Source organism: Taudactylus pleione, unplaced genomic scaffold, assembly GCF_031769625.1.
Source record: "Taudactylus pleione unplaced genomic scaffold, aTauple2 ptg000179l, whole genome shotgun sequence".
Taxonomy (NCBI): Eukaryota; Metazoa; Chordata; class Amphibia; order Anura; family Myobatrachidae; genus Taudactylus; species Taudactylus pleione.
In genome coordinates, this window is record NW_028284581.1 from 16,321,703 (window position 1) to 16,346,190 (window position 24,488).

The 24,488-nt window shown below is 40.6% G+C and overlaps 1 protein-coding gene across 3 annotated transcripts in view; it reads right to left on the reverse strand.

Annotated features, from left to right (window-relative positions):
- Positions 1–24,488, reverse strand: part of NFATC1 (nuclear factor of activated T cells 1) — a 199,392-nt gene that overhangs the window by 105,361 nt on the left and 69,543 nt on the right. For all 3 annotated transcript variants that reach the window (XM_088475900.1, XM_088475899.1, XM_088475898.1), the window contains exons 8-9: positions 2,473–2,528; positions 779–911 (exon numbers count right to left, since the gene is read on the reverse strand). In XM_088475900.1, coding sequence (XP_088332026.1) covers positions 779–911; positions 2,473–2,528 — 189 coding nt within the window. The remainder of the gene's footprint in view (positions 1–778; positions 912–2,472; positions 2,529–24,488) is intronic.

Consider the following 24,488-nt stretch of genomic DNA (forward strand, 5'->3'; position numbering starts at 1 on the left):
GCTTACTATCATCTTTTTTCTTATATACATGGTGTGCAATGCACCAACTATAACATACAAGAGAATGCATGATTACCATAGCAAAGGATGAGGCGGTAAGTTCATTGTGTGAAAGCAACTAGGCTCTAGCTGGAGATTGCTAGACCTCTGCCCTGTCAAAAAGACTCTTTGTTTCCCCAACCACACCCAGATCAACAACAGCTGTTATGGTTCTAGGTCTGCATAGGCCATTGCCAAAACAGTGGGTGAGTTCTCTCTTTCCCACCCATCTCTTCTGGCCCACCCTAGATATCAAAAAATGCTATCCTTCGGGGCATAATTGTTCTCTTTTAGGCTAAATGCAACTATGATCCTTAAAAAGACCTTCTCGAAAGAACAGATTTCATTGTTTGTTCTTTCTCCCAAATGTGTCTGCACCCTATCTGATTAATACATAATGTGGTCACCTGATGTGTAGCAGGTTGTGTTCGTCTGCTAATAGGCTTCAGATTTGAGCTCTCAAGGAATGTTGCCAGTCAAAAGCCTTATTTGTCTACAATATATATGTGTTTTTGGCACCAAATAGGATGTTTGCAAAAGGGAAGGTCAGGTAGTATGCATTTCAGATTAGCCAGAACAAAACAAGCAGTTCTTTTCCAGCAAGACTTCAACTTTCCCTCTCTTACCTCCAGGAGTTTTTAAACACTGTATTACTGTACTTTATAATTTGTACTTCAACAAAATTGTAAACACCCAGCTTCAGATACATAAGAAACATTTCCATGAGACATTATGTTACCATTGGCTGGCAGATAGGTGAATTGCTGGTACTGGCTTCTTTTCCTCTTCCCATTACAGACATAAAAGTTGACTTGAACTGGGCTGGATATTCTCTGATTGCGAAAAGGTGGGATCTCCACAACTAGTGAGTTCTGTAATACAAAGAATCAATTACTCATTCATGTATAAGTCACTTACCAATCTACTATTTTTTATTTTTGGTTCTTCGCTTAATAAAAATTCACAATTACTGTAAAATTGTTACAACTTAAACCTATAGGCGGTATTCAATTGTTGGCGCTGGCAACTGTCCTCCCTTCGTGCCTGACTGAGCTATTCAATAGTTGCTCCTGTCGGGCGCGAACAGCTGCCGGCGCCAGCATATCAACTCGCACCCCCACAGGGGAGGCGAGCTGAAATGCACGAAAAGTGACCAGTTTGGGTGCCTAAATGGCACTTTTCGCAATCGTGCCCAGCACTTTGATTGGGTTTAGCCATTTTACGCGGCTAAACCCGACCTCTTTGGGCACGATCGGCGTGATAATCAGAATCAATTGAATATTGTCCCACGATCTCCCATCACTTTAGACGGGAGATTGGGCGCAATAAAACAATTGAATACTGCCTACAAAGTAAATATATGATTTGGTCCAGACAAGCCACTGTCTAGATGAATGGAAGTTACTATGATACAGACTTAGGAGACTGTTAGGGTCATTTAGTAAAATGTGAACAAAAAAAGAAAAAAAAAGAGTATTTGAGGTATTTTTTTCAATCTAGAGCTGCACACCGAAGGTGGGTGTTTGGTTAATGTTAGCAGGATGTAAGGCAATATAGTTTAAAGGGGAATTGGCAAATCAGACATTTCTGAGTAAAACCACTCTCAACCACTGTCATTTTATTTTGCCAATTTTAACTACCATTGTACTATGTACAGGCCACAAAGGGATTACTACTGTACTGTATACACAATGAAAATATACTCCAATTCTTAATTAAGTATAACAGAAAATCATGTGGAAAGGTGAGTGTCTTCCTGTTGGGTGGCCAAATCGTTTTCTGATCTGTTCATGTAGTGATCATGCCAAACAGCCAGATCGTAATATGTTTGGTCTACAGAAATGTAATTTGGCTGATCTAAGTGGGAGTGACCTATTCACTGCCGGCCTAATTCAGCAGCGTACGCAATATGCGAATGCCTGCCACAGCTCAGCCAGCATAAAGACGCCCACTGCTGCTTTCTCATATCCGTCCAATGTCGCTCTTCTGCGTATACATCTGTACCATCAACGCACATCGACCAGTCATGTAGCACTTACAAGTCTGACCAGCCGCAGACACTGCATATCTCATCGCACGCAGAGCGCACCCATGCTGCATACGCAATCGCAGTGACTAATTTATGCATGCTCATGAAACTGTGTTCAAATTGACAGACACACCTGATTTTTTCCGACCACCTTCCTGTCATCACCCCCAAATGCTGACAGCGTGTCACTTACTTTGCGATGGATTCCTTTGTGCATCCGTAATCGCAATGCGATCGCTGTATACGAGCAATGCGGCTTGTACACATGCGCAATAGCAAACAATCGCTCAACTGTGTCCGTAATCACTATTACGTATGCTGCTGAATCAGGCCCTGAGTTTGGATGGACAAATAGAATAGGCAAAAATCTCTGGGTGACATTCCCACTTTGCACCAATACTTACTGGCTTGTACATTTCCTTATCAGTTTTTCCTTCCATTTCCCATACATGATGTCCATCTAAAACAGAACAAAGACAAAATAACCTGATTTTCCACAGTAAATATGCACTGTCATTAGGCAAACAATTTTATCCATCTGTCTGTAAATTTCTTTACAGTGAAGGGTCAAATAAATGAGAAAATAATTCCATATTATGTCTATAATTATCAGAAAGGACAATTGTCTTCCCTTTTTTTACCATTGTTTATTGGGCTTTTTACGGTTTTTCTTTTTGCTACTTAGATTTACCACTTAAGCTGGGTACACACCTATACAATCATCGGGCCATTCATCCATTATAGAAAGAACGCCCTTTGGATTGTATAGGTGTATATGTTGTCCCGATGCAGGAGCGTTAGCCGATAAACGGCTTTTAATGCTCCCGCAATGGTCGGGCTTGGGAGGTTGCATCTTATGTATGATTTAATAATGATTGGGTCGACCTCTCGATCCCATAGAAGCCCGTACACACTGTGCTATGTCTGCACAGTGTGTACACAGCTCACAGGTAGCTGACAGGGGGTCACACTGGGGGCACACTGCATGGCTGATAGGGAGAGTTTTACTCGATCAGTGTGCAATAGAAAATGTGTGTACCCAGCTTTACTTAATGTACCCGGAGCATGTAGAGAACACAGGGCTAGATCAAGCCTTGAAGAGAGATAAAGAGCCCCATTTAACAACGATGCATAACCCCTTTAGCATTTGGTAAAGGGATTATATGTCACCCTTTCTGTATTTAACAAACAAATCTTAGATTACCGCTATTTGTCACTGCATCGCCATCTTTAGATGGTTTGTGCAATGCTGTCCTCATTGCTGGCAGTGGGGACCCGGCAGCAGCCTTTCCGGCTTCAGCGAAACATTCCAGGCACTGGTAGGTTTCCACCAGGTTAAACAGTCATGCGCATGACAGAGTAGCCCGACGCTGGCAGCGAAAGGCTGCCAGCAGCTGAGCGGAGAACCCCGCCGATGAGGAGGACGTTGCTAGACCTTGCCAGTGAGGTAGGCAATGATGAATACCAGTGGCATATAAGTTTGTATCACTGCAATACTAAATGAAATATGCCGCTGGTATTTAGGTTCATTGTTAAATGGGGAGCAAAGTACCAAACAATCAGATCCTAACTTTCATATTACAAGCTGCATTTGAAAAATTAGTAATGAGCTGATTCGTTGGTACTTTATCTCTCTCAACTTTCTCTTCAAGGCTTGATACATATATCCCACAGTCGCTTATTTATGTCATATAGCTACTCAACCATATATATGGCTGTTTGTCATAGTCATTGGTAAATGCATGTGCTTCAATGAACAAAGTGGCTGAATGTGTAGCACTAATGAAAATTACATGAATAAGGGAAATCAGTGAAATCCCCCTCATTGCTCTACAATACTGTATACCCACTTCCCCATTCAGATTGCTGAAAGCCAGTCATGTAAGCTTTTTTTCCATACCTGAACTGAATCTAATCATACATTTACAGCCACCCAAACCCATAGCACCAGACTACTAGTTTCCAGACTACTATGTTAGTCATCCACGTTCCGATAACACCAACAATATTGTAAATTAGGCTGATATCACTGGACACAGGGCACTGAAATGAGTGATATATATCGAAGATGAGCCAATCAGACTTAAATGGTTCATTAGCAGGCATGTTAACAAATGCAGTCAGGAGATGGCAGCTGCCAATCTGTGCGTGTGTTCAATCATCTTTCAACCACACCAATATCATATAATCCAGATTCTCGGTTTAAACCAGTGTTTCTCAAACCCGGTCCTCATCGCTCATGCACAGTTCTGGTCCTAAGGATATGTATGCATGAGCACAGTGACTTAATTATGACGTCGGTTTGATTTATCTGCAGGGCCGTAGCTAGGGTAGCGCGGCCGGTGCCATCGCACAGGGCACCACAGGTCAGGGGCGCTGTTTGGGCCTGTCAAATTTCTGTTTATTATCATTCTCACTTGTAGCTTCCTCTTATTTCATCCCCAGCATCTCCTGGCCTTCCCTATCTCTTCCCTGGCCTTTCCACATGAGGCCATTCCCCTTTTTTGGGTGCATTATGTCCCTTTGAAAAATGAGGGGGGCACCAATGCACTTTCTGGCACAGGGCACCAAAAAGGCTAGTTATGGCTCTGTCCACCTGTACTGCAGCAGGGATATCCCTAATGCCTGGACAGCAATAAGGTCATATGTACTGGGTTTGGGAAACACTGGTTTGAAGCCTGGACTGCAATAGGGTCATATGTACTGGGTTTGGGAAACACTGGTTTGAACATCTGTAATTATTACTGATCTTGTTGCTAAGCACTCAGATGAGCAGCTTTTTGTTTTTGTGACCAAAATTATTTGCTATCCATATACTCTCAAAAATAGAACAATTTTATTAACTCATTGAACAAGGTAGTATTTTTTCCATTACTGTAAATTGAATTAAAAATAAAATCTATTTTCTAAAGTTTCAGTTGCAGCATTGTGAGAAAGACTTTCTGGTTTATAATGAGTGTCACTTACTTTATGACGGTGATCACTGGACATACAAGAGATCAGATGTCAGAGCACTGCAAATCAACCCCCTTGTGCATATGTATGTCAGCATACAGGCTAGGCAATGCAAATATTAGTTATTTTGAACTTGACCGCACAGCCTTTTGCTAAAAAAAAAAAAAGAAAGTGCCTATCTGAGAGCTCTTAATGAAAGCCCTTTTTGTTCTGTATCCAGTCTCACGCCCCATACATACAGACATTTCAAATACAGAGCAACCTGATTTATTACAAATGTCTGAAATAATCATATTTTGTGTACAGACGTCTCTTTGTGCATGAAATCTGTTTCAAACAGGACTCAGGTATTTGTGTTAGCTTAGAAACATCAGTGTCGTTTGCATTCTCAGGCAAATCGATCTGCAGTTCCCAGCTTAAGAAGGCTTGTGTTATAGTGATGAAGTGTAGGCTTTCATTTTTCTTCCTTTACACTCCTACATTGCTTAAATCTAAAACGCTATAAAAAAAAAATTCAATAGATTTTGCAGTGGTTGGGGGAAAAAGTGTATACAGTGCCAGTATTCAAATCTTCCTAGCAGTAGTTTATATTAAGTCTGCCAGAACTAAACAGAACAAAACTTTAAGGGCTTCTGGGGATGACTGCTCAAATTTATATACCAGATGTTTTTTTTTTTAATCATTGGCAAAATGGGTTTTGTTCTCTCAGTCTAGGATCCATGAGGCTTACTGCTAAAATAAAAGCTGAACACAGTTTACCCCCTTTTATAGGCCACTGCAGCTTATCCACTTTACTGGGGGTCACTTACGATCAGGCCTTTTAATGCAAATTGTGCATTGTATTTAGTCCTGTTGTGCTTAGATTTGGGAGTATGTGCCTATTTTGTCATGCTCAATGAGCAACATATTTGCCTGTTTGATCTGCTAGTTTTGCACAACACAGACACTTTGTAGTCTATGGATTCAATGCACATGGGAGCTGTAATGGTAAAAAAAAGTCATGTCAAAACACTGCCCCGCTGCACATTTCTACCCCCTCATTAATATGAAGTTTTTACGACTTGTAGTCATGCTGTGCAAATTTGACCCTTATTGAGGTGCTAAATAACTCAGAGTCATAAAGGGACATTGGGGCTGTCTTTGTTTCAGGTATCATATTTAATGTTATTCATCATTTTAAATACATTTGTTAATGTGTGCTGATTTACAGTATGCGCCTGCTTTGTCTTAAGCACTTTAATTGAGCCAAAGGCTAGATCTGGTCCTTCTGTGCTGTGAAAAGCTCTGATACCTCTAATCAGGGACCACCCTCAACTTTGCCTATTCAATAAACCCTGTAGCTTAGCCGATTATCTCACATGTATGACACCATCATCTGCAGGAACACTGTGACCTTGCCCCAAAACACCCATCATCAGAGCAAATGTATGGAGCAATGTTTCAATGCATTCAAATAAAATGAGTTACCAATAACCCCAAAACCATGCATTAAACTGGCACAATGTTTAAGGTGTAAATATTCTCTCATTGGTTATCTGCCCAGGTGTCTACAGAAATAAAGTATTTTTATTAATTTTCACTCTATATATGTATTTGCTACCCACTAATGTCTGCTATGGGTAAAGAGATTGACTTGAAGGAGACGTGGTAGTCCTCCCGGCCTGATTATGCAGTAGCAAACCAGTCCAATTTAAAGGGACAGTTTGTATTAGTGTACACTTGCTGTACCCTTTGGTATAGAAAATATAATTTTTGTTTTCATTCTTCCAAAACCTCTAGATATGCTAAGTTTCCTTAACACAGTCTTGATTCTTTTCACATAGGCTTTATGTCATTAGAAGACATGACCTGTGGATTGCACAACTGACTGGCCAGAATGTTCGTTCCATAATCAATCCGACCAAAGAGCAAAGTTCTACAGTAGGATGAAGATGTTTATTAAAAAGATAAAACGGAGATGACCATGTGCTGTAATATCAGGCTGGTCATGCGTGACACAAAATGACTGATACAAACTGATCAGGTAGGCCATCGTCAGTAGTAAATCCGGTCAGAAGATGATCGCAATAAACCTTTGTGTAGTCATCTTTTTTGTCAGAGGTGACGCGGCTGCTTGGCTTGAGCAGCCACGTAAATGAATCTAGTTGAATATGACCAGGTAATTGCAACCATATGCAAGATTTATCAGGTTTGGTGGATGGATAGGAGAATATGCATGGTTCATGTGACACTGACTTTATAGTTGCAGGTGGGGGTAGTACATTCTTATACACTTCCAAACAATGGTATTTACAACTATGGAATTAAAGTATAATAAGTGGCATGTTAACCAATGACAATCAATGCTATTTTATATGATGATTCCTAGTTGGTCTGTTGTCTGGAAGGTTTGTGAGTCTTGCGAGTGCGCTGATGGTATCCGGTCAGTAGGTAGACAGTAACCATGTCATCATTCATAATGTTGACATTAGAATGTCGACATGGTTCAAACTGTCAACATCATCATTGATATCTGAACTGCCGTCATGTGAAAGGTCGACAGTGAGGATGCTGACAGCTAGGGTTAGGATGCAAAAGGAGGATAGGGTTAGGCTGCGGGGGGGGGGGAGGGGGTTTGGCACTAGGGGAAGGGATTAGGATTAGGGATTGTGGGACAATACTCACCGGAGCGCCGTTGCTGAGACATTGTCGCCAGAACGGATTCTCACATGACCCCCAGGACACAGAAAAAGAAGCTGCAGCCGCCGGGCCAAGATGAGATATCACTAGAACACCAGGCACCGTTTTCCAACAGTTCATCATGTCGACATAGCAACCATGTAGACATGATTAATATTGACATGATAACTGTCGACCAATTGTACCCAACCCACACTGATTACCTGTCACAGACCTGTTGCACTTTTACAATTCTTGTTCCGACTCCTCCTTACCATTTTTTTCATTATGATTCTTATCACCTATTAATTTATGAACTATCCTGGATTATTGCCTGTGCACAATGAGCACATTTTCTAGACTTATGCACTTTTACAAATCAGAGTCTACACAATTGTGTTGCTATATGCCACAGCAAAGACACAGGTAAGGTAACTAGCTCCTTCTTATACTCAAGGAATACACCTAAATGAACCAAACTAATATTCTCTGCACAAGATAAATAACCTAAATACACATCCAAAATTACAGTTTCAAGTTGGTCCATTAATCCCAAAATTACCATCTACTCATTTAATTCTAATTATCTGAGATGTGCCACCGTCAGATTTGTTCTAAGATATTAGCAAAAAAGAGGAAAAAGAAGTCTAATTGGCAGTGCACCTGGACCAAAAGTTTTTAAATAAAATATAGCTTTTATTAATATTATTTAAAATACTTTGTTTTAAGAGACAAATATCCTAAGTGAAATATAAAGACTTAACAAAACTTTGAGTGTACATGTACTGACAAATCATCCATACAAGTGCAATAAGTGTGTGAAAAAAACACATACACATATATTTATTGTGTAAAATAAGATAAATCTAATATGAAAATATAACGAAACTACTGTGATCCACTGGTAATTATATTTCTTTACTAATTCAATAATAATTAACTTTTTCAATTCAATTAATCAAAACGCCTGTCGGCGTTACGCTGTGCACCGCTGTGTAAAATAAAGTGATGTAATATATGTTTAACCGACAATAATTAGGATCTATGCTACAAACCTGATACGGCAGATATAACTGATGTAATGAATGAGAGCCAGACTGACAACATTATGTTACCGAGCGGCAGTGACCATTGCTAACTACAGTCTCTAGCGTGCCGCCGGCTAGTGTGTTCATATGACTCGGCTGATAACTTTATGTTATTAATGAGCAGCAGTGACTTCGAGCAAACACAGTTTTTAGTGTGTAATCGGCTAAGACAGGGGTGGGGAAGCTTTTTTCTGCCAAGGGCCATTTTGATATATATAACATTATTGGCGAGCCCGGTGGAGGCCACAATCGCCGGTGATTACAGCAATGCCCGGAGCATCCTGAGGATGCTCCAGGAAGTTGTAAGGGCAGCGGTGTGACCATCTGAAGCATCCTAAGGACGCTCCTGGCGGCACTGCTGCATAGATTCTGGCTGCAAGATGCCATTCTAGGCACCCTGCTAGCCAGATGAGGCTAACAGAGAAAAGCTCTGAGGGCCCAACCAAATTACTCCGCGGGCCTTATACGGCCCCGGGCCTGAGGTTCCCTATCCCTGGGCTAAAACATGTAACTATATTTGAACATGACTACTATGTAACAATTGACAGCTCCTTGCTATTTATAGCGACAGTGACTGTCATTAACTGCAACCTCGAGCCACAGCCAATATACCATTACGTGACCAATAGAAGTATACCTAATTTAAACATAATATAAACAACAATATTGTTCTAGTAACAAAGAGAGCATTACTGAGTGTAGAAAGATATCTGATTGAACAACATCTCTCTTCAAATAAAATAGGAATATTTATTATCCTTATAATAACTAATGTGCAAACTGAAGTGTTGCTGAATGATATGAATGTGTCTAATCGATTAATGATATATGAAGTCATTTCTATCATTGTACGGTATCTAATGTTTATACAGAGTATATTGGAAATATTAATGATTAATGGAAAACAGATATTGAAATTGTGTGGAATTCAAAAATAACACGCGGACATCATAAATAAGGTTGCAGTAGTATATCCCTCCTTTTATTATTTGATGAGCCACTACAGGAATGGCAAACTTTATTTAATGGAGTCATACATAAATAATAACTTTTGGATACATTAGTAAAAATCTACATGTAAGAATTAGTAACAAAATCAACATACAGATACAGTTACTGGAACGGCAAGGATAGTATCCTCGTTAAGAAAAGTTATAATAGGAATATTCCACTGCTTCCTTGTTTTCAGCCTATTCATTCCAATTCCAGGTATATGATATAGACATTACTATAAATACAGGTGTTAAAAACTATATAAGATTATTATTGGATTAGTAAAAGAAATATAATTACAAGTTCACAGTAGTTTAGTTATATTCTAATTTTAGATGTATCTTATTTTACACAATAAATATATGTGTATGTGTTTTTTTCACACACTTATTGCACTTGTATGGATGATTTGTCAGTACATGTACACTCAATATTTTGTTAAGTCTTTATATTTCGCTTAGGATATTTGTCTCTTAAAACAATCAAAGTATTTAAAAAAAATTAAATACTTTATTTAAAATATGTTTGGTCCAGGTGCACTGCCAATTAGACTTCTTCCTCCTCATTTTTGCCAAGTACACATGAATGGACAGAGCTAGGATTCATTTTCATTGAAAGAGTGGCTGGAAATGAATACACTAAAAAAATATATTGCCATAACACAAAGAATATATAGGCTTTTCTAATTCACCATTTACTAAAAAAAAAATAAAAAAAAAATCTACCTTTCGCTTTAGCATTGCAATGTTTAGTTAATCTTGAAATTTATCCCTCCTGGACATTAATACATTTTAAATTATTACAAAGAAAAAAATATCATTAAAATGTATCAAAATACCCTTATAATGCTTTCAGGATTTGAGTCATCTAAATTACACTTAAAATGTTTGGACCTTGTGCAAATTGTTTTTCTTGGCAGTGCTACTATACGCCACTGGTTTATTTTTCAATTATTATTATGAAAAGGGCTAATTTGGTTCAAAAATTTATTTTATCTCTCATAATTTGTAAAGTTAAACAAAAATAAAACCTGAACTCTGTTTAGTCTTTTTGTCAGTCTCCTGGAAGCCAACAAGAAATAGTTTTCATTTGTGTAAGGAATTCTACTGAGATTGTCCAGACCGGTGCAGTTATGAAAAGAGTAGTCTACTCATTAAGAAGTAGTGACATTTTATTTAAGAAAAACATAAGGAGCAGGAGCTGCTATGATACAGACATAGACATAGAAAAAGAAAAAAACGTAGACAATTCCTCATATTACGTCTAGGGAACCAACAGGGAAATCTCAACGCCTATGAGCTGGGACCAGGTCCAGGAGGGAAACCTTAGACCACTACGTCAACCTTTTACTGTAAACATGTTTTGCAGAATCGCACACAAATGCTGAAAAAAGGGGACTAGAATAATTTGTGGGGGCCCATTTATGAAAACGACCCTGCTAAACAGTTAGAGCATTTTGTTTCATGTCTATGTATACTTTGCAGCCACAATCTCAGTGGGATAGTTTCTCTCGCTAGGATATGCCTGAGGACACATAAGCCACAAAAGTTTCCATTATATGCCTGCCACATCTGCTGTACAGAGGAGGGGCTTTCACTAAGCTACACTTAGACTTTTGGATGTCGTACAGAAGCTGTGGCTCTAGGATTTGCCTGTTTCTAACTTGCATAAGCTCTACAGCACAAAAAGATTTTAATGTAACAAAGTATTTACATATATACTATGCGGATATTCCCCTTAAATTTATTGTTAAAGAGCAGCAACAAGAACAGACTTTTTATTTTCTGTTATTTTAAAATATTAAAAAAATATATATTTTAAAATATTAACTGTGTTTTGCAAATGAACACCTGGACATTAGCTGATGCTTAACCAAAAATAAAAAGATATGATCTTGTTTAGTTAAAGAGGACCTGCAACCAGGGTTTGCTTTTTTTTTTAAATATATGAAGTACTCCGTGACATAAGACAACATTAAAATGTTCCATTTTCCTCATTGGTCAGCTAGGAAAGAAATGAACAGGGGCATAACTAAGATGCTAGTCAGTCTGACTATCTTACTAATGACTGATGGGCGGCTGTCTACATCCTTCTCATATCATCTCTTCCCCATATCCATGCAGAATTGGACGGGCTCACAGGGGTATTGGAGGGGATCTTAATCCACCCCTCCCGCAGCCTAACCCTAACTGTCCCATCACCTAACCTTAACCCTCGCCCTAGTGTAGGGGTGGGCAATAAGCTGCCCCTCAGCTGTTGTAGAACTACACATCCCAGCATGCCCTGCCACAGTTTTTCTATTTGACCATTCTAAAACTCTTGCAAGGCATGCTAAGATGTGTAGTTCAACAAAAGCTGGAGGGCCGCTTATTGCCCACCTCTGCCCTACTGCCTAACCCTAATCCTAATACTTCCCATAAGAATCTGTCGGGATTGTGACCATAGAAATGTCGCTGTCGGTATTGTAACAGTCTGCATTCTGATTGTCGATATCCTGACTACATCCCTCAATATGATAGAATGTCTGCATACTCTCAGCACAACAAATGTGTAAATAAAACACTGTAGTGACCTCAGTTCACATAATGCCATACAGAAACTTGATTACATATATACTACCTATACATACATATATATTACAGTGACACCAACGATGCTATGTGTGCCCCTTCCCCCCCGTTTTGGGGCCCCTGGACAACCACCTCGGATTAATGTGGCACTAGATCTAAGTCAAGACACAATAACTGGAACAACAGTACTATTATGTATTCAACCTAAGGGTGGGTACACACTAGACGATATCTTGAGTGATTTGGCTGATTCCGATGCATCGAAATGATAAATCATTCAAATCGTGTAGTGTGTACCAACTATCACAATGCCGATGCGAGCTCCTGCGGGTCGTCCGTCGCATCCTCAGATCTTTTGTACTTGCAGACAGATCTGAGGATGTCACTAGCGGTGCCATGCTGCCAAATGCAGCATGCCCTCTCCCCCTCCCCGCTGCTTAGTTGCTGCCTGAGTTTGCACTTGGCGATGCCACCACCTTACCGGGTGCCGTCGCCAACTAGCTCGGTAAACACCAGACATCGTCTAGTGTGCACCGGCCTTAAGACAGCCTCTGTTGTATGCCAGTATTCAGGTAAAGTTAGTGGTCTTTTAAATGGACCTCTTTGTACAGTCTATTCTATACACCACGGCTCATGGCAGTAAGTTTAAAATGATGCAAATAAATGCACACCACTCGCTCTCATTACTATCAGAAGTCAGTACGAGTTCATGTTAATCTGGTCAGTATTGTCATATTTATGTCCTGATTCAAAGTCAGAAGTAAATCAAAAATAGGAGCAAACAATGAGCAATTTGATTCTGAAACAAAACATGTTGCAGTGAAAGCAGTTCAAATGCATTTGTTTATTTATTTGGTGTACAGGGAAAATGGAATCGGTATGATATGCCGGTGGCTGAAATCCCGACACTGGAAGGCCGTCTGGTGCAGAAGCCAGACAGCGGTAGGTGAGTACCCTAACCTCCCCCTTCTCCCCTAACCCTTGCTTGGGGGTGCCTAACCCTAACTTTCCCAGGGGGTGCCTAACCCTAACCCCCCCTTCCATCACCCTAAACCTGACCCTCCCAGGGGGGGTGCCTACCCCTAACATCCCATAAGTAAACGAAGGGGGGGTTTCCATTTGCCTGGAAACCCCCCTCCCCAGCCCACACCATGACCACAATAGAAATAGTAATATAATAGAATTTTACAAGTGCTGCATGTTATTCTCACTATCACAAATGAAATAATTAGCACCATCTGTGGATCTTTTAACATGAGTCAGCTAGTAATAGATAACCTATGCATCAACTAGGAGATCTGGAAAACATTCACTGTTAGGGATGTGCTGCTATAGAGCCCAATATGTACATATATGTCCAGGGCAGTGCTAGGTCATTCTGCTGCTCCCCCTGACTCCCAGACTTGCTCTAATATTCTGGAATGGTGCCCACATCTAAAATAGAAGCATTCAGCTAAAGCAGGATAGCCCTACTGCCGCATTTAATGGCCACACTCGCTCTAACATCAAGCATTTGGAAACCCCCCTCTACAAATCCTCCGTTTGCCACTGCATCCCCCCCAGTGGTGCCTAACTCTAACCCCCTTCCCCTAGCCTAACCCTAACCCTCCCCAGGCCAGGAGTGTCTAACCTTAATCTCCCACCCGGGGTGCCTAAACCTAACCCCCCCTTCCCCGGGGACAGAGCAGTTACTTACCCGTCCGGACGATCAGGATTCCTGCTCTTTGAGATGCCAACGTTGGTATCCTGTTCACCTTCGGGATATCGGTGTCGGCATATTGCCGGGCGGCGGGATTCGGGTGGCGGTATATCGATGCCCAGCATTCCGTCCGCCGGCAATATGACTACATCCTGGGAAAAAAACTGGCCTCATTTGCATATAGCCAACAAATACTATGTAGCTTTGTTTTTAAACTGAAATATATATATGATAGATAATAAGAACGCATAATTGCACTCACACTAAATATAAATTAATTGCATTTCACAATAAAGAAAAAAAAACTAGACTTGCACTACTCCACCCTTTCAATGCAAAAGTAGAAATCAATTACTGGCATTAACCCAATATAAGAATAGTGTATACATTTTTTCAATGCAAATAATTTAAATTGCAGACATAACACAGCTGCACTGGTCACATGTTAAGCGTTAACCAAGTCAGACCTTTCTGCTGAAAATAACTCATTTTAATCCTACCGGTTTCCATTTGATATTATGGATCTATATGATGTGACAGAGAAACATTTCTATGAACACTTAACACTACACAATTCAAATGTATCAATTGACTTCATGTTGCTTACTGGAATTTACCTTTTTCCTTGATATTACCAGCAGGCATATTCTTTTATCAGAAAACCAACTCTTTAAAGCACCTCCCAATATGTTCATAATACCTATTTCTCCAGCAGCTGAATGGTGGAAATCTACCATAAACAATTCTGCTTGATGCTTTAACCAAAGACAACTTATTTATGTCTCCTAGTTTTGACTGACTGGCTCCTGAATGCACAGACACATGCAAATCTGATTATTCAGTACTATCACCAAATGACTAATCTATATATACATTTTGACAAAGGGGCGATTCATTTAAGAGCGAGTTGAATAGCACCAGGAAGTTGGTCCCAGAGATATTCATTTCACCTCGCAGTTTAGTCCGACTAGTCAGAGGCCGAGATTCAATTCAATGTGATGTTGAATAGCCCCGGGAGGGAGCTCCCGAAGGGAGGGTGCTCAGGAGGGTACGAGAAAAAATAATTGAACACTTTTTAGAGTGTTAGGTATAAACAGATCACATTTTCAAACACTAGAGCAAACCTACTGTATTTGTAAATATGTAAAACTTTTGGCATCATAATAAACGTAGCATGACAAAATTATTTTTAGCAGCTCAATAAAAGAAATATTACAATAGAAACATATTTTATTTAGAAGACTATGCGCTAACATGCAACAAACCGTACAGCCACAGGCTAGGAAAGCTCTGAAGGCGGAACATTAATAGTCACTTATGTTATCACTTTCTTTTCTACTGCTACACAGTTTATTCTGTTTATGCTCCAGGAACAATAAATGCTGATCCAAATATAGTGTACATACATAAATGTATGAACAAACTATTTTTATACTGACACAAATTAATCTTTCGCCCCCTGACTGGAGCAAATCTAGATACTATCACTTCAGTGACCTTTTAGATAGTTGCTGAAAATAGGTTACTGTTTACAAAAGGGCATACCTGTTAGCATCTTTATTCTTGTTCACTTCCCATTTTAAAATATATTTTGTTAAATTTTACTCAATATTCCAGAAAATATAAAAAAAAATTTTTAATTATTCATATTTACAAACAATAAGTAGCAGTCAGGAAAGTACAATCAATCAATTTACCTCTTATATTGCAAGTCAGATAATTAAAAAGAAAATATATCAATTTAATAAATGCAAGAATCTCAATAAGCAATAGTACACACATGAAGTATCAACGGCTGGAGAAACACAGGTTGGCCAGTGTGTAAATGGTCAGTGGCATCCTGAGGGGTTTATGTATCAAGCAGCGAAAAGCATAGTGAAGTGGACCAGTGGAGAAATTGTACTTGGCAAATGCTACTTCAAAAGCGGATTGGTAGCTATAGGTGGTCTATAAAATAATAGGTAGGAGCTGATTGGTTGCTATGGGAAACTTCTCTACTGTTTTCACTGCTTGATACATAAACCCCCGAGTCTCAGTCTGACATCTCACCAGCAACTCCCACCCAGTCCCTCCCACCCTTGCCCTCAGATACCTCAGTAACTCTGCCAGACAGAGTGGCTGCGTGACCGATTAAGACACGCTGCTGCATAGATCACGACCCGGGCCACGACTGAGCTGCCAGAAGAGCCCATTGCTGCCCTGGCCAGCAGCAGTTAGCAATGGCTGTTGAGGCCGAGTATATGGTGCTGGCATTCCCATAGAGATAAGGACTGACAACTAAGGGGTTATGTACTGAGCCTCGTAGAACGATAAAGTGGACTGAGATAAAGTACCAACCAATCAACTCCTAACTGTCATTTACAAACAGTCTGTAAAGTGACAGTTAGGAGCTGATTGGTTGGTACTTTTTCTCCATCCACTTTATCTCTCTCCAAGGCTTAGTACATAGACCCCTAAGGGAGGCTGTCTTGCATGCGAGGCAATCCTAACAGAAAACACGGGAATTATCAGGTGTACTCTACAATGGCATTTGTATTACGCATATGTATCGGAAGTAATTGGGATGACCGGCGAGTTATACCTAGACTTATTCAAGAGAACAGTTAAGTGATCACGACGGACCAACCAAGTGGCCGCAATCTACTGGTAGTTAGTGACTGACTCTTTAGTTACCTCTGAGTTAATGTACTACCACATACAGTGGATATTTAAAATCTACACACGATTAGTGAAATTGCAGGGTTTTTGTAAAGCCTAAGATCAAAAAACATTAATGTCATATCTTATTCCATCTTTAATGTGACTTTATACCAAAAGAATTCAAAAGAACACAAATATACACTTTTTTACAAAAGAAATGACTATATAAAGCCTTGTGCCCATTTGATACAAGCATACTATACATTTTAAATGTAGAATCTTTTTTCTTAAAATCAATATGACACGGCTGGTGAAGACATCATGCTATAGAGCATCTCGTGGAGCTATTACAATCTAAACAATGATGCATGTAAAGGATTTTTTAATCCAAATTTATTTTCAAAGGTTTTATTTTCTTTTAACAGCAAAACAGCCTGTGCCGTGTTCCAGGGCTATTCGTGGCCTATCTAGTGCTAGTCCCTGCATTCTGATCTAATTTTCTGTAAAGCTGATTCAAGCTGTTACAACAACTGTGCCCAAGGAGACAAGTGAAACAAGTCCCCTGTGCTTCGCAAAGTGATGGCTTTGTGAGCAAGATAAGCTAGTGTTTAGTTAGGGTCAAGCCTCTCAACATCAGCAAAAGGGAATTCAGCTCTGAGAGTGCTTGAGAAAAGAAAACAATCAATGCAGTACAAGGATATACACAGTATCAATCCCCTCTAAAGCTGTATTGCGGTGCATGACTTGTTCTGTCTCTTCATTGCTTTGTTCAGACAGCATTTCACTTCAAGTGTTTGGTAGCAGCAGTCTTTTTGCTACATACGCAGTTATGCACAACACCACAATATTGTACAGAATAGAGCAAATGATTTCATTGTACTGACGACTGTTGCTTTTATTGTATTTCCAAAAACTTTTTTTTATAAATTCAAATTCAATGCATTGTTATAAAAGTTTATGATTCTAAAAAAATTTAGGGGCCTATTTATTATTTTTTTGCTTTTTTCCCCAATAAATACATTCACATTTGTTAGCTCAGATAAATTAGAGCTACATCTTATAACTTTGCTTCCTTTTGAATTCCTAGATGCCCTGCAAGACCCCCTCTCCCCATATGTGGCTATGCCCCTGCATCCAACAACCAGCCCATAGCTGGTGGCTGCCGCATCATTTACACCTAAGGATACCAGATAAGCACAATTGTCCTTACTAAATCATTAGGGCTTTACACTCACTTTTAAAATAGGTTTTATTCCAGTTTAATCCTTGAAGGTTTTTTGATCTTTTAAAAGTTTTTAAAGTAGATTTTTTCTGATATTTGTATCTTTAACGGTTTATTGTTTTATGTGTATGCCTGTGTGTTCTTTTGTGTGCTGCCATGCTTGCCTTGAGAAAAGGACCGGATGGGCCCTGAAACGTCAGCTGTACCTCATGTACTTTACTTAAGCATGCTAAGCATTTGATTTATATAATATTAGTTTGTAACTAATATTGTGAAGTGCCTTCGTTTTTTGGAGGACTGTATTCACAATATCTTCAGAGGGGCACATGAGTGCCGGTCCATAGGCCCTGATTCAGAGCCGAACGCTCCTTCAGAGCGCTCGCTCTGAATCAGGGCCGGCCTTCTTGTTTTTTAGAGCTGCCTCCTGGCCGCTTTCATCGGTGTGGGTGACTACCCACAGCTATAGCGAGCGGCCAGGAAGATGGTCGCGATGGTCGAGACCATCGTGACCATCGGGCTTGCAACGAGACCCTTGTGGTAGGGTCTCGTTGCCGCAAGCCCCAGAGCGGCCTCCTGGCCGCTTGCATAGCTGTGAGTGACTACCCACAGCTATAGCGACCTGCCAGGAAGATGGTCGCGATGGTCAAGACCATCGCGACCATCGGGCTTGCAACGAGACCCTTGTGGTAGGGTCTCGTTGCCGCAAGCCCCAGAGTGGCCTCCTGGCCGCTTGCATAGCTGTGAGTGACTACCCACAGCTATAGCGACCTGCCAGGAAGATGGTCGCGATGGTCAAGACCATCGCGACCATCGGGCTTGCAACGAGACCCTTGTGGTAGGGTCTCGTTGCCGCAAGTTCACAGAGCCGAAATCTCTCCCACTGACATCACTCGTGATGTCAGTGGGGCTGCCCCAAACGGAGGCGTTCACATGGTAACGCCTCCGTTTGGGCAGCCACTCCCCCAGCCCGCCCACCAAAGGGGGCGTGCTGTCACTCATCATCGACAGCACGCCCCCTTTGGTACGAGACCCAGGGCGACGGTTTGCCCGTCGCTATCCAGGTTTCATGCATGCGCACGACGGAGCCGGCTCCGTCGTGCGAATGCGCACTGGGCCACCATCGACCCGAGTGGGTCTGAATCAGGCCCATAATGCTATTTGAGATTGATTATATGTATATAAATAAATAAATATATATATATATATATATATATATATATATATATGAGTCCAAGATAACCGGCACTCCTAAATAGACTGCAACTGCTCCGGTGCCTTTCCAAAAATTCAATATGCAGATATATGAAGACGGCACTCATGAGACTAGACAGCTTCAAATAATGACCATGACACTAGTCACTAGTGTCATGGTCATTATTTGAAGCTGTCCAGTCTCATGAGTGCCGTCTTCATATATCTGCATATATATATATATATATATTTATTTCTATACATATAATCAATATATATATATATATATATATATATATATATGAGAGAGAGAGAGAGAGAGAGAGAGAGAGAGAGAAGATCTGGGCAAATGGGCACTCACCACAGACATATAGTAAAAGCCAATGAGGGTTTTTATTTAACTCACATAATTTACATAGCAGTAGTCGACGTTGCCATAGTATCTCCTTTTGTCTAGTCTTGATAGAGATCCAGTGTGACTGAAACGTCGACTACTGCTATGTATGCAAGTTAAACAAAAACCCTCATCGGCTTTCACTATATGTCTGCGGTGAGTGGCCATTCGTCTGGATCCTCTATTTTGTGGAGTGTTTGAGTCTTTAGTAGAGAACCCCTCATTTAACATAATTGGGCCATGCGTGCAGTCCTTCATTACAAGTGAGGGGGACATATGGGATACATCAGTACAGTGGAGAGAGCTTCATTACATGAGCTTGATACAGGTGGCTCTATGCTGTACACCCGCACCGGGATGTAGTCCGGAAGCAGACGGTCTAAATCCCGTCCGCCGACTTCAAGACATTGTAATCCCGGCATGGTACTAATGACAGACGTGGAAAACACGACGCCTGTCATTAACTAGACGTCGGAAAACCGACGCCCGGGATACCGAACGAAGGTAAGCCGGGCGCTGGGGAGGGTTAGGTTTAGGGCTTCCAGGAGGACTTAGGGTTAGGCACCCCCCCCGGGAGGGTTAGGCTAGGGGAAGGGAGGGTTAGGCACCCCCGGGGGGAGGTTAGGGTTAGGCAACCCCCCAGGGGGACTTAGGGTTAGGCAGCAGGGAAGAGGGGGTTAGGTATAGGCACTTACAGGGGGGATTAGGGCTAGGCACTTGGGGGGGAGGTTAGGGTTAGGCACCCCTAAGGGAGGGTTAGGGTAGGGAATTAGGTTAGCGATACTTACCTTAGGACGAGCAGGATTTTCACCCATGCGTCCGGCGGTAATACTTACCACACCCCCTGCACCCATCAGGCTTTTTGTGTGTGTGTATGTGTGGGGGGAATGCCTTTATTATTTATACTGGGACTTAAGATTTCTGAAGGCAGCCCTGATGTCCTGTGTATTAAAAATACATCAATATCATTATTTGGTTGGTGAAAATCCCAAGGGCGTGAAAGTAAGCCTGGTTAAAATATATTGGTATTCAAGTCATTACTTGTAAATGTGTCTACACATATGAATAGCAATGTTTGTTTACAGAAAGCCATCTCTTCATGTACTTTTTGACTTTATTTTTTAATAACGAAGCACATATATATTCTGAAGTGCTGTACAGCAAGAAAATAACAAATATAAACTGGATCACTACAACTTAGCCATTTTGTTTATACCAAATAGACAGATGTTAGGCTAAGCAATGCATAGCAACTTAGACCTGTGAGCTAGTGATTGAAAGACAACTCGCTAAATGGTAAATGACACAATAGGGGTTTTGGGGTGCAAGACAGCAGTAACCTTACGCGAAACATGATGCACTGGGTTCCTGATTCCAGGATATTTCAGTCCAACCCCAATGCAAAGTATACAAAATAAAAACTATGAGATATTTGTCAATAAAGAACAGATATAAAAAAATGTAAAATGTAAAGTTATAACCACATAAGCAAGAGTTAAATAAAGTAAAGAAGTAAAAAGACCTTCTTGATGATTCATTAAATGGGTGGATCTATTGTGCCTTGGGGATAGTGGTATCCAAAGGCATAGGATATTGTATGGGTGGAAGGAAGAGATGAGTCAACTAAACATTAGCAAATCCTAGATGATAATGTTCTACAGACATTGAAGAAACTGTAGCTGAAGGGGTTTGATATTTGAGCATGCAAAGATTCTAAACCTATCTCAAAATGAGATATAAAGCATTCACTGACAAGAAGGTACAGTAAGGAAAAGGGTTTGGAATGGTCATTAATGTCCCATTATTGAGCAAAGAATGTTTGAGAGCTATGAAAGTTCTACAAGGAACAGTGAGAAATAGATCAACCACCATAAACCGAAGTCTCTTAGCTGGTTTTGGGACCAATAAGTAGACTATTGCAATAGTCAATGCAGGAAATTATGAGTGCGTGTATTAGAGTTTTTGCAGTGTCTTGCGTAAGATATGGTAAAATTTTGGCTATGCTTTTTAGATGTATGTAACAGGATATAGAGACAGATTGAATGTGGGGAACAAAAGACAATTCAGAGTCAAGGATGACACCTAGGCAGCGAGCTTGTGGGGTGGGGTTGATTGTCGAGTTGTCAACAGTAATAGAGATATCAGGTTGGTAACTACTATTGGCTGCTGGAAATATAATTAATTCTGTTTTGGATATATTAAGTTTGAGGTGGCGAGATGACATCCAAGATGAAATGGCAGAGAGACATTCAGTGACACGGACCAGCACAGATGGTGACAAATCTGGGGAGGATAGGTAAATTTGAGTATCGTCCACGTACAGATGATACTGAAAACCAAAAGAGATGATTAGTTTGCCAAGAGAGGTGGTATATATTGAGAAAAGCAGAGAACCTAATACTGAACCTTGTGGTACTCCAACTGATAGAGGTAGCGAAGTGGAGGTAGAAACAGAAAAGCGAACAGTGAAAGAGCGATTAGATAGGTAGAATGAGAACCAAGAAAGGGCTGTGCCTTGAAGACCTAGGGATTGTAGTGTTTGTATGAGAAGAGAGTGGTCAACAGTGTCAAAGGCAGCAGAGAGATCTAGAAGAATTAGAAGTGAATAGTGGCCTTTAGCCTTGGCAGTGACCAGATCATTTACTACCTTAGTCAATGCTGTCTCAGTTGAGTGTTGGGAACAAAAGCCGGACTGAAGTGGGTCCAATAAGTTGTGGGTGTTAAGAAAGTGTTTGCATATATCTTAAAAATGATTAAAGTACCTCGAAAGACAATAGCTGGACCACAAATTTGTTACTAGACTTAGGGGTATATTTACTGAAGTGAGAGTTTTTAGAAGTAGAGAAGTTGCCCATAGCAACCAATCAGATTCTAGCTATTATCTTCCAGAAGGTGCCAGATAAATGTTAAATAGAATCTGATTGGATGCTTGGGCAACATCTCCACTTCTAAAAACTCTCACTTTAGTATATATACCCCTAAGACTGGGTACACACTGGCCGATATATTGGCCGATCAATTAATTGGCCAATATATCGTGCCCCCATTTGCCAGTGTTTACAGACGATATGTCTGTGAACAACGTTGTTCACAGACATATCGCATTAGCTGTGCTGCACAGCCAATGAACAGATATGTCTGCAAACATATCTGTCCATCGGCAAGTGTGCACGGGCGATCAGCAGATCGCCCGTACACAGGGGGGCCGAGAGGGGGGGGGCCACGAGCGGGTACTACTTACCCGGGTCCGGCACAGCTCCCCATCCACAGCAGCCCAGCACACGCTGCTGTGTGCTGGGCTGCACTGGGAGACTGTCCGAGGCTGCTAAAGCAGCAGCCCAAGTAGTCTCCTATGCCAAAGGGGGGGAGCGATCACGCTGATCGCACGCCCCCCATAGGTTGTGCGCCAGGCTGAGGGGCACACAGCGCCACCCTCCCCAGCGCCTCGTCGCAAATGTGTTTTTTTTCCGAAGGGGGCGTGGCCACTCCTTCCGTGATTAGGCCACGTCCCCTACCCACCCCCAGTCCGGCCTGACCCGCTGCAGCATGCAGATGATGGTCGTTCAGTGTGTATGAATGACCATCATCTGCAGATATATCTGTCAGATGTGTACCCACCTTAAGGCTTGATTTAGAGTTTGAATACGTGTAAACATTTTGGCCTCACATAAGTATTTTAAATTGTACCAAACAAAGCATAAATTTCTAGGTCACATTACCCTAGTTGTCCACAATATAATGAAATTGAGTCTCACATACACAATACAGAATAGTGTTTTAACAATGTTAGTTATGAAATCAAAAGTCATATTTTCCACTTAAAATATAATGAAATACAAACACACCCATATCTGCAATGGAGAGACTTCCAAATACAAATGCAAAATAAGTAAACTGAATAGTTTAACATGCAAACCTGGTGTTATATAAATTGGTATATTTACTTTGGATTAAAGGTAAAGCTAGCAATATATGATATGGAGACTGACACAGCACAACTTCAGTGAATTTTTGGGAGTGTATATTTTCCTACATGAATTACATTTTGATTACAAGTGGAAATAGGAGCCGCTTCTAGCCAGTGGCCTCTTCACTGTGACTGCTACTGGCAAAGGAAAGCGTGTGGAAAGACCCCCAAGAATGTAACATCTCTTACCAAATGGAGCTTAGCCAGAATTCAGCAAGAATCACACTTCGTCAAAACAGCACTTGAAATCTTAAGCCTCCAATTGCATCTGTGCTCACATTTAAATAATGGCTGTTGGCAAACAGATTATTCTAGCCTACCAAAATTAAAAGAGATACTAATGACAAATATTTAGAGGATCATCATGAGACAGATAAATTACAGGAATTAAATGGTTCTATGATGAAAATGAGGCAATTGCACAATGCTCATTGAAATAACCAGTGCTTGAGAAGAATATATGAATGTAGTAGGTAAAAGGTGTAAAAGTTCTGGTTAATTGTGGCCAAAGGTGGAGACAAAAATCATCATTTGAAACAATAGGATTTGTTTTGCATATTGCATGATATAGTTTTTTCAAACACTGAAGCAATTAACTTTATTTTCAATGCTATACTTGAAACACAGCGATTAAAATCTCAAACTCAAGCTTTGGTACGGGTCTTTGCACTAAGCCTTGGAGAGAGATAAAGTAGATGGAGATAAAGTACCAACCAATCAGCTCCTTTCACTTTACAGGCTGTGGGGTCTATTTACTAAGCCTTGGAAAGAGATGAAGTGGACAGAGATACAAGTACCAACCAATCAGCTCTTGTCATTTTTCAAACAGTATGTAAACTGACAGTTAGGAGCCGATTGGTTGGTACTTTATTTCCATCCACTTCATCTCTCTCCAAGGCTGAAGTACATAGACCCCTAATATCTCATAGGGTATCCTGAAGAAGTGTAATGTCAAGAGTACTACAACCTAAAAATTATTTTATTTAAATACTCTTTATATGAAAATTTAAATTGTTCAGTCTTACTTTTTAATAAACCTGCAG